At 37.8% G+C, this 15,059-nt stretch overlaps 1 protein-coding gene and 1 long non-coding RNA gene across 18 annotated transcripts in view; one reads left to right on the top strand and one right to left on the bottom strand.

Moving 5' to 3' along the window:
- The window catches only part of LOC105483054 (tetratricopeptide repeat, ankyrin repeat and coiled-coil containing 2), a 475,702-nt gene that overhangs the window by 295,585 nt on the left and 165,058 nt on the right, over positions 1-15,059 (top strand). For all 14 annotated transcript variants that reach the window (XM_011743607.3, XM_071083397.1, XM_011743615.3 and 11 more), the window contains one exon: positions 14,098-14,223. In XM_011743607.3, coding sequence (XP_011741909.2) covers positions 14,098-14,223 — 126 coding nt within the window. The remainder of the gene's footprint in view (positions 1-14,097; positions 14,224-15,059) is intronic.
- Positions 1-15,059, bottom strand: part of LOC105483051 (uncharacterized) — a 136,611-nt gene that overhangs the window by 55,233 nt on the left and 66,319 nt on the right. For 2 of the 4 annotated variants that reach the window (XR_011615935.1, XR_011615937.1), the window contains exons 4-5: positions 6,527-6,611; positions 5,774-5,833 (exon numbers count right to left, since the gene is read on the bottom strand). The exons of 1 other annotated variant lie outside the window; for it this stretch is intronic. This is a non-coding gene — a long non-coding RNA (uncharacterized lncRNA). The remainder of the gene's footprint in view (positions 1-5,773; positions 5,834-6,526; positions 6,612-15,059) is intronic. One more of the 4 variants, XR_988000.3, reaches the window with a different exon arrangement.

Raw genomic sequence — 15,059 nt, forward strand, 5'->3', positions numbered from 1 at the left:
GCAATATTTGGCTTTTTCTTCTAGTGTCATTTGTCTGAAATTGAGAAATGTGCTCATGCCAAAGCATATTCACTATATTACTTGGTTTTGTGAAATAAATCAAGGTGATAGAATAGTGATGTTCATCTTCCTAGGTATTTCAATAGTAAAGATTAGCTTAACTTGTTAAAACCACACTAAACATTGATATTTTACAAGCCAACAGCTTTTATTTAAATATAAGAAGTTAAACGTGAGAAACTAAACCTGTGGCTAAAAGTACTTGCCAGAAGATTTTTTGATACAAAAATTAAAATGAATTACATGACTATTATTTAATTGGAATATGTACTCCACAGTATAAGATCTCTCATAGTTTAATCTGTAAAATATTAGATGAGCATAATTTTTAAAAAATATACCAATGTATTAGACTTTTTAAATTTTTTATGGGTCATAGTATATGTATATATTTATAGGGTGGGTAAGATATTTTGATACAGGCATACAATGTGTAATAATCACATCAGAGTAAGTAGCATAACCATCACCTCAAGCATTGATTATTTTTGTTGCAAACATTCCTACTCTTCTCTTTTAGTTATTTTTAAATGTACAATATTGTACATTTTGTTGTACAAAATTGTTGACTATAGCCCACCCTGTTTTGCTATCACATACTAGATCTTACTCATTCTATCTAACTATATTTTTGTACCTTTTAACCATCCCCACTACCCCCACGCCAGCTACCCTTCCCAGCCTCTGGTAACCATCATTCTACTCTCTGTCTCCATGAGTTCAGTTGTTTTAATTTTTAGCTCTCACATATGACTGAGAACATACAAAGTTCGTCTTTCTGTGCCTGGCTTATTTTACTTAACATAATGACCTTCAGTTCTATCCATGTTGCTGGCGGTGACAGAATCTTATTCTTTTTTATGTCTGAATAGTACTTCATTGTGTGTGTGTACCACATTTCTTTTTACCTAGTTGTCTGTTTTTTGTTTTTGTTTTGCTTTGTTTTGTTTTGTTTTTTTAGAAGGAGTCTCGCTGTGTCGCCCAGGCTGGAGTGCAGTGGCACAATTACCCAGTCTTCTGTTGACGGACACTTAGGTTTCTTCCAAATCTTGGCTATCGTGAATAGTGCTGCAACAAACATGGAACTGCAGATACTAATTTTCCTTCTTTGGGGTATATACCTAGCAGTGGATCATATACTAGTACTGTTTTCAGTTTTTTTGAGGAACCTCTGTACCATTTTCCATAGTGGCTGACCTAATTTACATTCCTGCCAACAGTGAGCAAGGGTTCCCTTTTCTCCACATCTTTGCCATCATTCGTTATTGCTTGTCTCTTGGATAAAAGCCATTTGATAATATCTCGCTGAAGTTTTGATTTGCATTTCTCTGATGTCAGTGATGTTGAGCACCTTTTCGTATGCCTGTTGGCCATTTGTATGTCTTTTGAGAAATGTCTATTTTTGTCCATTTTAAAATTGTGTTATTAGACTTTTTTCCTATGGAGTTATTTCAGCTCCTTATATATTCCGCTTATTAATCCCTTGACAGATGGATAGTTTGCACATACTTTCTCCCATTCTGTGGGTTGTCTCTTTACTTTGTATCTATCTATCACTCAGGCTGGAATGCAGTGGCACAATTATGGCTCACTGCAGCTTTGACCTCCCTGGACCTCAACCTCAAGTGATTCTTCCACCTCAGACCTCGAGTAGCTGGGACTACAGGTGTGTGCCACCATGCCTGACTAATTTTTGGTTTGAGGTTTTAGTCATTGTTTTTGGAAGAGACAGAATTTCACTACGTTACCCAGGCTGGTCTCAAGACTCCTGGGCTCAAGCAGTCAGCCTGCCTTAGTCTCCCAAAGTGCTGGGATTACAAGTGTGAGCACTGTGCCTGCTGCTCAGGATGGCTTTGGCTATTTGGGATCTTTTGTGGTTTCATATAAATTTTAGGATTCGATTTTCTATTTCTGTAAAGAACGTCATTGGTATTTTCTTAGGATTGCTTTGAATCTGTAGATTGCTTTGGGCAGTGTGGACATTTTCACAGTATTGATTGATTCCAGTCAATGAACGTGAAATGTCTTTCCATTCCTTTGTGTCCTCTTTAATTTCTTACATTATTGTTTTATAGTTTTCACTGTAGAGATCTTTCACTATTCTAGTTAAGTGTATTCCTAATTATTTTATTTGTGGCCATTATAAATGAGATTACTTTCTTGATTTCTTTTTCATCTTGGTGGCTGTTGGCATATAGAAATGCTACTGTGTTTTGTATGTTGATTTTGTATCCTGCTACTTTACTGAATTTGTTTATTAGTTCTTTTTTTTTTGTAAAATCTTTGGGTTTTTTAAAATATAAGATCATATCATCTGCAAAAAAGGATACTTTGACTTCTTCTTTTCCAATTTGGATGCACTTTATTTCTTTCTCTTCTCTGATTGCTCTAGCTGGGACTTCCAGAACTATGTTGAATAACAGTTATGAAACTGGGCATCCTTGTCGTGTTCTAGTTCTTGGAGGAAAGGCTTTTAGTTTTTCCCCACTCACTGTGATACTAGCTATGTTGTATATGTCTTTTATTGTGTTTAGGTATGTTCCTTCTGTACCCAGGTTTTTAAGGATTTTTATCATGAAGGAATGTTGAACTTTATCAAATGCTTTTTCAGCATGAATTGAAATGATTGTATTGTTTTTGTCCTTCATTCTGTTGATATGGTGTGGCACATTGATTGATTTGTGTGTGCTGAACCATCCTTGCATCGCTGGGTTAAATCCCACTTGGTCATAATGAATGATCTTTTTAATGTGTTGTTGAATTTGTTTTGCTGGTATTTTGTTGAGGATTTTTGCATCAATGTTCATCAGGAATATTGGCCTGTGGTTTTCTTTTTTTCACATGTCTTCATTTGGTTTTAGAATCAGTGTAATCTAGCATCATAGAATGAGTTTGGAAATATTCTCTCCTCCTCTACTTTTTCGAATTGTTTGAGTAGGATTGGCAATAGTTCTTGTTCGTTTATTTATTTATTTATTTATTTATTTATTGACACTGAGTCTCACTCTGTCGCGCAGGCTGGAGTGCAGTGGCACTATCTCAGCTCACTGCAAACTCCGCCTCCCGGGTTCACGCCGTTCTCCTGCCTCAGCCTCCCAAGTAGCTGGGACTACAGGCACCCGCCACCACGCCCAGCTAATTTTTTTTATTTTTGTAGAGACAGGGCTTCACCATGTTAGCCAGGACGGTCTCGATCTCCTGAACTCATGATCCACCAGCCTCAGCCTCCCAAAGTGCTGGGATTACAGGCGTGAGCCCCTGCGCCCGGCCGGCAATAGTTCTTTTTTAAATGTTTGGTAGTTGGGTCCTGGGCTTTTCTTTGCTGGGAGACTTTTTATTATGGTTTTGATCTCATTACTCTGTCTATTCAAGTTTTGCATTTCTTCCTAGTTTAGTCTTGGTGAGTTGTGTATGTTGAGGAATTTATCCCTTTCTTCAAGGTTTTCCAATTGATTGGTATATAGTTGCTCATAGTAGTCTCTAATGATCCTTGAATTTCTGTGGTATCAGTTGTAATGTCATTTTCATCTCTGATTTAATTTATTTGGATCTTATCTCTTTTTTTCTTAGTCTGGCTAAAAGTTTGTCAATTTTGTTTATCTTCTCCTAAAGAACTTTTCATTTCATTGATCTTTTGTATTTTTTGTTTCAATTTCGTTTATTTCTGCTCTAATCTTTATTTCTTTCCTTCTACTAAGTTTGGGTTTAGTTTGCTTTGTTCTTTTTGTTCTTTAAGAAGCATCATTAAGTTGTTTATTTGACTTTTCTTTTTTTCTTCTTCTTTTTTTTTTTTTTTTTTTTTTTTGAGACAGAGTCTCACTTTGTCGCCCGGGCTGGAGTACAGTGGTGTCTCGGCTCATTGCCACCACTGCCTCCCAGGTTCAAGTGATTCTCCTGCCTTAGCCTCCCAAGTAGCTGGAATTACAGATACCTACCACCACGCCCGGCTAATTTTTCGATTTTCACCATGTTGGCCAGGCTGGTCTCAAAACTCCTGACCTCAAGTGATCCACCTGCCTCGGCCTCCCAAAGTGGTAGGATTACAGGCATGAGCCACTGCTCCCAGCGTCTACCTTTTTTATGTAGGCACTTACTGCTATAAACTTTCCTCTTGTACTGCTTTCACTATATCCTATAGGTTTTGCTATGTTGTGTTTCCATTTTAATTTGTTTCAAGAAATCTGTTAATTTCCTTCTTCATTGACCCACAAATCATGAGGAGCATATTGTTTAATTTCCGTGTGTTTGTATAGTATCCAGAGTTCCTCTTTTTACTCATGTCTAGTTTTATTCCATTGTGGTCAGAGAAGAAACTTCATATGGTTGGTTTTTTTTTTTTAATTCTTTAAGACTTGTTCTGTGACCTAACATATGGTCTGCCCTTGAGAATGATGCATGTGCTTAGAAGAAGAATGTATATTGCAGAATGTAAGAAGAATGTAATCTGCAGCCATTGGATGAAATGTTCTGTAAATATCTATTAGATCCATTTGGTCTATAATGCAGATTAAATCCAACTTTTTTTTTATTTTCTGTCTGGATGATCTGTTCAGTGCTGAAAGTGGGGTGTTGAGGTCTCCAGCTATTATTGTATTCAAGTCTGTCTATCTCTTTAGCTCTAATAATTGGGTGTTAGGTGCATATATATTTGGGTGCTCCAGTGTTGAGTGCATGTATATTTACAATTGTTATATCCTCTTGCTGAATTGACCCCTTTATCATTATGTGGTGACCTTGTCTCTTTTTATAGTTTCTGTCTTGAAATCTATTTTATCTGATGTAAGTATAGCTACTCCTTTTTTTAGTTCCATTTACATGGAATATCTTTTTTATCCCTTTATTTTCAGTCTGTATATGTCTTTGTAGGTTAAATGTGTTTCTTGTAGGCCACAGATAATTGGGTCTTGTTTTCTCTCGTGTAGAAGGAGTCTCACCACCCCAGGCCCATGGCAAGTACTGCCTGGCTACTGCTAATGTTCACTCAAGGCCCAAGAGCTCTTCATTCAGCTTGTGGTGAATGCTGCTAGGCCTGGGCCTCTCCCTTCAGGGTAGGTGGCTCCCCTTTGGTCCAAGGCAGGTCCAGAAATGCCATCCAGGAGCCAAGGCCTGGAATTGGGGAACCCAGAAGCCCTCTTGGTGCTTTACCCCCGTGGCTAAGCTGGTACCCTATCTTAATACAAAACCCCCTTCACTCCTGCCTCTCCTTTCCTCAAGCAGGAGTCCTCCCTCAAACAGGGAATACACAGAGTCACACCTAAGGTCAGCATGGCCCTGGGTCTCATCCAAGGCCTGTGGCAAGTGCTGTGTGAGTACTGCTGCTGATTCAAGGCTCAAGGGCTCTTTAGTCAACAAGTAATGAATCCTGCCAGTACTGGGTCCTTCCTTTCAAGGTGGCAGGTTCCCTTCTGGCCTGGGGTGAGCCTAGAAATGTCTTCTGGGAGCTAGGGCCTGAAATAGGGGCCCCAGAACTCTTCCTGTGGCCCTATTCTACTGTGGCTGAGCTAGTATCCAAGTTGCAAGACAGAGTCCTCTTTACTGTCTCCTCTCTTCTTCTCAAGTGGAAGAAAGGAGTCTCCCAGAGCTATGAGCTGCACTGCTTGGGGTTAGTGGAGGGGTGACATTAGCACTCCCTTGGCCACCCCAACTGGTGTCTCACTAGGTCACATGCACCCAAAGTTTTAGTATGTTAAAACCAGGTACTAGGATTGCTCACCTGATTTTTGGGTCTTATGAAGGTGCTTTCTTATGTGAATAGTTGTTCAGTTTGGTGTTCCTGCAGGGGGACAGGGGAACGATCGTTGAAGGGTATTATTTGGCTGTCTTGTTCTGCCTCCCCTCATAGGCTTCTTTTTTTCTTAATACAGCATTTTGCTCCACTCCATTTTATACATTTCTATTATCATTTTTACTCATTATTAATGAAAAATACATTCTCTTTTAATTAAAACATGTAAAACCATTTTAGTGTGAGCCATTTTAATAAATGAACTCTCTAGAACCTTGCTTTGAAATTATATACTGTGCCATTAATATTGCCATAATGATGACCAAAAATTTCTGTCGCTCACCTAGCTGTTAAGATTTTATTTGAATTTTGTTTTAATGTGAATAGAAAATACTTATTTTCATTAATCTTCTTTTCAAATCACTCTTCAATTTATCAGCTTAAAAAGTACCCTATAATTATTTTTATTTTCCCATGAAAAATAGTGTTTTGGGGGCTTTTGTTTGTTTTTATTTCATTTCTTACTGCAGAAAATATTTCAAGCGCTGAGAGCTGTGATTTATTAGTATATGATATACAGGGTACATTACTTTTCATTAGCAAGGTCTCTATTACTGCTTTTTGAAGCCATAAAACAGAATTAAAAGAAAGTGACAAAGATGAATAAGGAATGAAAAATAAGCTTTTAAAAAGAGATTTAAATCTGTTTAGCTGTAAAGTGGGAAGGAAGGATGCACTCACCATACTGAGAGTCAGGATACCTGGCTTTCTGGGCTGCTCTGCTGTCAGTAAGTGAATCACTTTAGATAAGTCACTCTACTGTTTCCTAATCAGAAAATGAGAGGATTTGAACAGATCAGGAGTCAGCAATTTTTTAATTAAAAGGCAGCTAGTAAGTATTTTAGGCTTTGCAGGCCACATGGCCTGCATCACTACTTAGCTCTGATATAAATGATACTGTATTTAAATGAATAAGCAGGGTTCTGTTCAAGTAAAACTTCATTAACAAAAACAGGTAGCAGGCCATATTTGGTCCACAGATTATAGTTTGCTGGTGTTTATACTAGGTGATCTTTTAAGATTTCTCATCTGGGTGCAATGGCCCACGCCTGTAGTCTCAGCACTTTGGGAGGCCAAGCTGGGCTGATCACTTTGAGCTCAAGAGTTTAAGACCAGCCTAGGCAATATGGCAAAACCATCTCTACAAAAAATTAGGCAGGAGTGGTGGTGCATGCCTACTCAGAAGGCTAAGGTAGAATTGCTTGAGCCCGGGAAGCAGAGGTTACAGTGAGCCAAGATCACACCACTGCACTCTAGCCTGAGTGACAAAATGAGACCCTGTCTCAGAAAAAAAAAAAAAAAGATTTCTTTTGCATCTACATTCTGTGATATTGCTTTATTATCAATATCATGTATATGAAAGGGACTGGTGCTCAATTCTTTTCTATCCTGTATCAGTTAGGGGCCAGTCAGGAGACAGAAACCACATATTTATTTTAACAGAATAAGGGTTGAATTTGGTAATATAAATAGTTGGCTGGTCACGGTGGCTTACACCTGTAATCCCAGCACTTTGTGAGGCCAAGGTGGAGGGATCATTTTAGGCCAGGGGTTCAAGACTAGCCTGGGCAATGTGGTAAGGCCCTATCTCTACAAAACAAATTGTTTTTAAATACTAGCCAGATACAGTGATGTGCGCCTGCTTCAGCCTCCCAGCTACTTCAGAGGCTGAGACAGGAGGATGGCTTGAGCCCAGGAGATTGAAACTGCAGAGAACTGTGATTGTGCCACTGTACTCCAGCCTGGGTGACAGAGGGACTAGTTGATCTCAAAAAAGAAAAAAAAATCATTAACTAGGTCTAAAGAACTGAAAAGGTAATAGGAAAACCTTGAGGTGTCATGGATTTAGCAACTGCAGGAAGTAGTTACCACCTGTGGGCCTGAGGAAACAAAAAGAGGCAAGAATTGTTAAACCATACAAGCTTGGAAGAAAGGCCTCACAGAGCTGACACTTACATCTCCATGAAGGGGATCCTGCTCAGCTGAGGCTAATAGAAGGGCTCCAAGAAGGACTCTATGGAGATTAGACTCAGACTCTGAGGACAAGGCACTGGTCACCCAGTGCCAGTATCTCTGAAGACATGAGATGAAACTAGTCCCGCCTCCCTTGGAAAAACTGCAAACTAGATTCAACTACTGCTACTGGAATGAACTGCCAATGCTTGGCTGAACAAGTAAGACTAGGGTAATGCTGATAGGAACAGGAAGGGGCAGATTATTTTTCCAATAACCTTAACAATTAACAAAGTCCATCTTTTTGGCTAACCAGCATCCATACTCACCCTTCTATATATATATTGGAGCTTCCAAACTATATATGTTTGAAACTCTAAACATTTTCAGCACAACAAACTGTATTTTAACCTAACAAGATGCAAGTATCTTTCATGTAAATGAAGACATTTTTACTTCTCCAAAATGAGGCTAGTTCCAACAGTCACTTTAACTATGTTTCGATGATATAACACTATCCATCTCTGGCTATGTTAATAATTTCTCAAACTCTGGCACAGTCCTATCTGAATGGTTTGTTATCTAAAAACTAAATTGGAAAGTTAATTTACATCAAAACTTGCATTTATAAAATAAGGGAAAGGAGGTGAGAAAGATTAAATTAGTATTACACACACACACACACACATAAAAGCAAGGAACAAAATATGCATAGCTGCTGAAGTTGTCATTTCTGTAGCTAGTTATGAAACTGAGATTGATTTTTTTTTTTTTCTTTAAGAGACAGAGTCTCACTCTGTCGCCTAGGCTGGAGTTCAGTGGTGCTCACTGCAGCCTCAAACTCTTGGGCTCAAGCAATTCTCTCACCTCAGCCTCCCAAGAAGTAGCTGGCACTACGGACATGCACACTACACCCAATCAATATTTTTTTGTTTAATTTTCAGAGATAAGGTCTTGCTTTGATGCCCAGGCTGGTCTTAAAGTCCTGGCCTCAAGAGATCCTCCCACCTCAGCCTTCATAGTAGCTGGGATTACAGGCGCAAGCCACTGCACCCAGCTGATATTTATAACTTTTTTCATCTGCCTATCCCATGTGTCCTTTGCCCTAAGCCAGTACCACATCTAGCCAGGGTTCTTTCCCTGGTAGGTTGTCCTAAATCTTCATTCTTGGTGGGTCTGAATCCCTGGTAGTTCTCTTTTTTTTTTAGTAGCTACATAGATATTGATACAGAATCAAACAAAAGAAAACAGACTTTGGTTAAAGCAAGAGGCACTGGATTAAACATAAGAAACCACTGTGGGCCAGGGCCACCCCTGAGTCTTGGCCTAAGCTCCTCTCAACCCCCCAAAAAGAAAAAGAATTCACGGAAACATTAGAATAGCAATAGGGATGGTTTTGTCGTTGTTTCTAATGTTTTAAAATAATAGATTAGATACTTATCTCTTCCGGGTAGTTTTAACTTCAGAATGCTGAGATAAATATTTTTAAAATACTTTTGGTACTCTTTTACTCTCTCTGGTGTAAAATGTGGCACGTGACTTCCCTTTGTTAGTTTAAGTTCCCTAAACTAACTTTCAAATATTTATTTCCTTATAGAAATTATATCTACAATTGGATAAATTCCTTTAGCTGGGTTTCCAGTAGACCTGGATATAACTAAGACAGGAAATATAAAACGTGTGTATTGTTAAGCACATTTTAATCAGCTCTTATCATAGTTGAGCACAGAGAAGAACATTAATGTTATAAAATATAAAACTCTGTATTTATTAATAGTGATGAGCTGACTCTGAATTTTCAGCCTGCCAAGAAATCTTTTAAAAAGAGCTTTTACTGCAAATCTTGCTTATTTAAGATAGAAAAGTAGGATAATTATATATTGTAACTAAATGAAGATCAAATAAAAGCAGAGATCTTGAGCAGGCAGGACACATCCTGGCACTCTTTATGATAACCGGTCCAAAGTGTCAGTAAAACAATTGGGCATTTCAGAGTTATATTATATATAAAAGTTGGTTCAAACACTTAATTATAAAAATGTCTTTTGAAGCTTAAAGTACCATAAAATGTGCTAATTATATTTCACAGAATATCACTTTGATTTTTCTGTAAATCAAATCTGAGTTTTTTATTTTTTGTTGTATTTATTCTTGAAATTAGCTGATTCTACCTTTTAAACAAAATAAAGCTAGTGTAATCTACCATGTTATAGAACAGGAAAGAATTTTCCTCTGCCTTTGTAGATACAATTCAAAAGAAAGTCAGCCTGTTCTTGAAACCATACTTTACCCAAACAGCCCTTGGTCCCATTCAACAAATTAACTTAATAAGCATTTTTTGAGCACCTATTTTATGCCAGGCATAATGCATTTGCTGAGAATAGAATGTAAATAAGACATAGTCCCTGCTCATATAGAGCTATTAGAATACTACAGCCTAAGCCATGCTCAGATGTTGAAAGATCAACCGGTGTATCACTCTGCTATTGGTACAATAATGCTGTGTAACAGACTATCCAAAAATATAGCAGCTTAACATAATCATTTATTTTTACTCACCCATCTCAGGTTAACTAAGGGTTGATTGGTCTAGGCAGTTTGGTTAGGTTTGGCTCCAAGCTGGAGACTGGCTCCAGATCCACCTTACTCTGTCCTCCTTGGACCAGTGGGCTAATTGGACATATTTTTTCATAGTGTTGGCAGAACCAAAAAAGACAAGCCCAATTCCACAAACACATTTTAAATCCTTCCTTGTATCACATCTACTAATACACCATTAGTTAAAGCAAGTCAAATGATCAAATCCAAAGTCAAGGGCAGGGAAGTGTGCTCAACCTCTAGTGGGAATTACTGCAAAATGGGATTCAAGGTCTGGTGGGGGGAACTGCAAAGACAGATGAGAAAGAGCGTGTATATAGGAGAGGCTGAAGAACTGGGGTCAGTATTTCAGTTTGCTACTGGCATGTTTTGGGGAGCAGCAAATACAGAGATAATCAGTAGCTCCCTTCCACTGCCTTTGTTGGACTATTATGACCAAGCAAAATGCCACCAAAATGTTTCACCTTGCCTTTGCAAGGAGAAACTGGGTTATAATTGTGTCTTGAATGTTGAGAACATGGATTGAAAGCTTCATTGTAATATTAAAGTTATGTAATTGAGGAATTTGGGGAGATGGTATAAAGTTAAAAGATTTCTCAACTTTTTGTGTTGAGAAAGTACCTATTTTTATAGTATTATATGGAAAGTAAGCTGCTAATAGTGTGTGTGGCTTGCTGGCATTGGAGAGGCACAGGAAAAGAGCAAATTAGTCATTACCAGCCCGGGCAACAAAGAGAGACCCTGTCTCTACAAATAGTAATTTTAAAAAATTAGCTGAGCTTGGTGGTGTATGCCTGTAGTTCCAGCTACTTGGGAGGCTGAAGTGGGAGGAGACCCTGAGCCTGGGAGGTCAAGGCTGCGGTGAGCCATGACCACACCACTGCACTCTATTCTGGGCGACAGAATGAGACTGTCTCAAAAAAAAAGGAATTCATTTCCTTCTCTTGTTGCCAACATCACTCCCAAATATATTTACCATACCCTAAATGTCATGATATCAAGAGTTTACTCTGTTACAATAGTTGCAACAGTTTCTGAGCTCTATGTAGTCCTTGTGCAGAGGAAGATTTTTGGTGAAAGCTTCTGCTTAGAATCAGTTATAGGTTGAGTATCCCTAATCTGAAATGCTCCAAATTCATAACTTTTTGAGTGCTGACATGATGCTCAAAGGAAATACTCATTGGAGCATTTCATATTTCAGATTTTTGGATTATGAATGCTGAACCAGTAAGTATAATGTAAATATTTCATAATCTCCCCCAAAATTCAAAATTTTAAAACACTTCTAGTCCCAGGTATTGCAGGGAAGGGATACTCAATCTATATCAGTCTTCTTAATCAACTGATTTGTCTCCCTGGGCCAATGGTGTGGCCTCTGTTTGGGATTAATGACCCATTTTCAGAGCTGCTGTGGAATACATATGAATTGGAATCTGTATCTGTGAAAAGTAGGATATCCTAATACAAAGGATTCATATAATGACTAATGTTTTGTAACTACTTAGTAAGTTCTAGGTAATATTTATGTTCAGAATATCTATGAAGGGAAGGGAAATGATACTTGTGGTAGTAGTTTTAGTAAAATTAGGGGAATAGTTGTGCTCAGACTATCCTAATATTATTGTCCTAATATGGGAGAGGCCAAAAATTACCCATAGGGATTCTTAGCAAAGACATAAGAATCTTCCAAGCATCTCTCCAGGCAAGTAGCCCATGCATTTCTCTTAAGAGACTGGACAGAATGTCTTCATTGTTACACTTTCTGATTGTTTTATTTCCCTTTAAAATAAAAGCCATAATTCAAGAAAAGCATGTTACACACTACCCAGCACATTACAGGTGTTTAACAAATACATGTTCATTCCTTTTAGTTCTTTGCACCTTAGTAATAAACTTTTAAAAAGATTATTCCTTCTTCTTTTTTATATAAGCAGAAGAATCATCTATACCATCAAGAGAAAGAGAGGGTAAGAGGTAGAGAAACAGAACCATATTGCTAATAACAAGAGTTATGCAAAGTTTAAATATGGTGTATCAAGAGATAGTGTGCTCCCACCATTGGAAATGTTCAGGCACAAGCTATACAACTACATTGAAAGAGATAACAGAGTTGAGCATTACACAGGTGTTGGATGGGACAGCCCTTAAGGTCCATTCCATTCCAGTAATTTTAATAAAATATTCTTTTGACTGCTGTCTGCTACATTGTTTAGTAAAATGTTTCCTTGCTCATCTTTTTTCTTTCCTATACACTGATTAGAAACTATGGTAAAAGTATTGTTATGGCACAGTGCTGACATTTTTTTATTAACAATTTTGTTATATTTGTTAAGTGAATGAACAGGTTAACAAATGAATATCAGTACCCAATGTCAATCATCATAAACAACTTATATATGAGGTTGGAGATGTAAGTTTACTTACTGTCGTAATTCTTGTTTCCTTATGCTGAGGGAATTCTGAGCTGTCTCCCCTTCCTCTTTTCCTTCTTAGTTTATATTGAATAGCTTATTTATAATCAGCTATTAGGTAAGGTAGTATATGTCATTGGTGGCAAAATTGGATTTCTTGATTAAAATTTTGGATAAAGTCTTTGAGGCAAATGACCATGTAATCTCAACACATCTTACAATTTCTCATATACAGAAATATACTCCCCAGGTATTTGGTGGCAAAACATTTGAGGCCCAGCAGCCATGAAAAGATAATCTTAGGGTTTTTTTTTCACTCTCACCAACTCAAACCAGTTGTTAGTAATAAGTTGGTAGCTAGTATTTTCTTCCTTTTTTTGTGTTTTTGTTGTTGCTGTTGTGTTTGAAACAGGGTCTCTCTCTCTCTGTTTCCTAGGCTGTAGTGCAATGGCATGACCATGGCTCACTGCAGCCTTGACCTCCCAGGCTCAATCAATCCTCCCATCTCAGCCTCCTGAGTAGCTGGGACTACAGGCACACACCACCACGCTCGGCTAATTTTTTTTGTGCGTTTTTGTGGAGACGGATTTTCGCCATGTTGCCCAGGCTGGTCTTGAACTCCTGGGCTCAAACGATCCACCCTCCTCAGCCTCCCAAAGTCCTGGAATTACTAGCACGAGCTACTGGTAGCTAATATTTTCAAACAATAAAATGGATACTCTGGTATTTCTTATAATTTGAAACATTTTTTGTAAAATTAATTTTTTCTTTCACTCAGTTTTTAGTAAAAACCCATTTACTATTTCTTTTGATAACAAAGAAACTTCCTTTTTCTTACTGTCTCTGCAGTTTTCATGATCCAGACATTCAGAGGCAAGATGGCATTTTAAGCTTTTGGACTAGCATTTTGTTTTTCATTTTAAATCCCACATCTACCATTATCTGTTTCTTATATGAAGTAAGGGTTTATGTTTATTTGCTTAGCTTGTTTTGCTTTTTGAATAGGAAATATTTAATCCCTCTGTTTAAGGTTATAGAACCTCTTAGCAAGCACAGGTTTATTATGTACTGTCTTAAAGTAGCAAGTGAAACGAAGGGTTAATATTTTTTACAAACCACTTACTTGGATTTTTAAAAGTATAAAATACATGTGTTTTATATGTATTACATATTTTGCATATATATTTTTTGGCTGGAGTAAGCCCTGATTCCAAAGTTCTGGAGATACAGACTAGCTGAAAGACATTTTCTGAACTTGAATATTCTAACTAAACTTTTCTTTCTTGTCAGCCACCAGCTCTGCCCACTTGGAAGACCTTGCTTACCTGGATGAGCAGAGACATACACCTTTGAGAACCTCTCTACGAATGCCAAGACAGAGTATGGGTGGTGCTCGCACACAGCAGGATTTAAGAGGTTAGAACCACAGAAGGGCTTTAAGGATGCGTGGAAACAGATGGAAATGGGACAAAGCCAAAAAGTTCCTTCGTTTCCTATTCCCATACTTACTTAAACTTCCCTTAAAAAGTGAAATGATCATTTTAGCATGTGACCAGTTCATTTCTGCTGAGTCTAGAGAAAGATAAACACAAATACATTGTACTCCTCATAGACAGGCATTGTGTAATTATCAACATTTGGAAGCATTAGTTCCTCGAAATTCTGAAAGAAGACAAATGTAAAGGGGCTGTGGTAATGGGGGAAATGACCTTTTTAAGATCTTGGATTTCAGAAGTGAATATTGCAGGTGAGCTGTGCTGATCATCATGTACAGGTTGAGCATTCCTAATCTGAAAATCCAAAGTCCAAAATGCTTTGAAATCCAAAACTCCGAGTGCCAACATGATACCACAGCGGAAAATTACACACCTAGCTTCATGTGATGGGTTACAGTGAAAACTTTGTTTCACAAAATGTTGAGTAAAATTACCTTCAGGGTATGTGTATAAGGTGTGTATGAAACATATGAATTTCTTCTTTAGACCCAAGTCCTATCTCCAAGATCTTTCATTATATATATGCAAATATTCCAAAGTCCAAAAATATCTGAAATTCAAAACACTTCTGATCCCAAGCATTTTAGATAAGGGATACTCAAGCTGTATTTTGCTAGGGATTTTTTTTTCATTTTTGTTTTAGTGGCCATTTCTAGTAACATGCAATACTTTTATTATCTTGGTCTTTTAGAAAGTGCCTATGATCCTGGCCTAACAAGTTCTACATAACCTATCCTTTTCTCACTCAGGCACCTG

This window comes from Macaca nemestrina, chromosome 17 (assembly GCF_043159975.1).
Source record: "Macaca nemestrina isolate mMacNem1 chromosome 17, mMacNem.hap1, whole genome shotgun sequence".
In the NCBI taxonomy this organism is placed as follows: domain Eukaryota; kingdom Metazoa; phylum Chordata; class Mammalia; order Primates; family Cercopithecidae; genus Macaca; species Macaca nemestrina.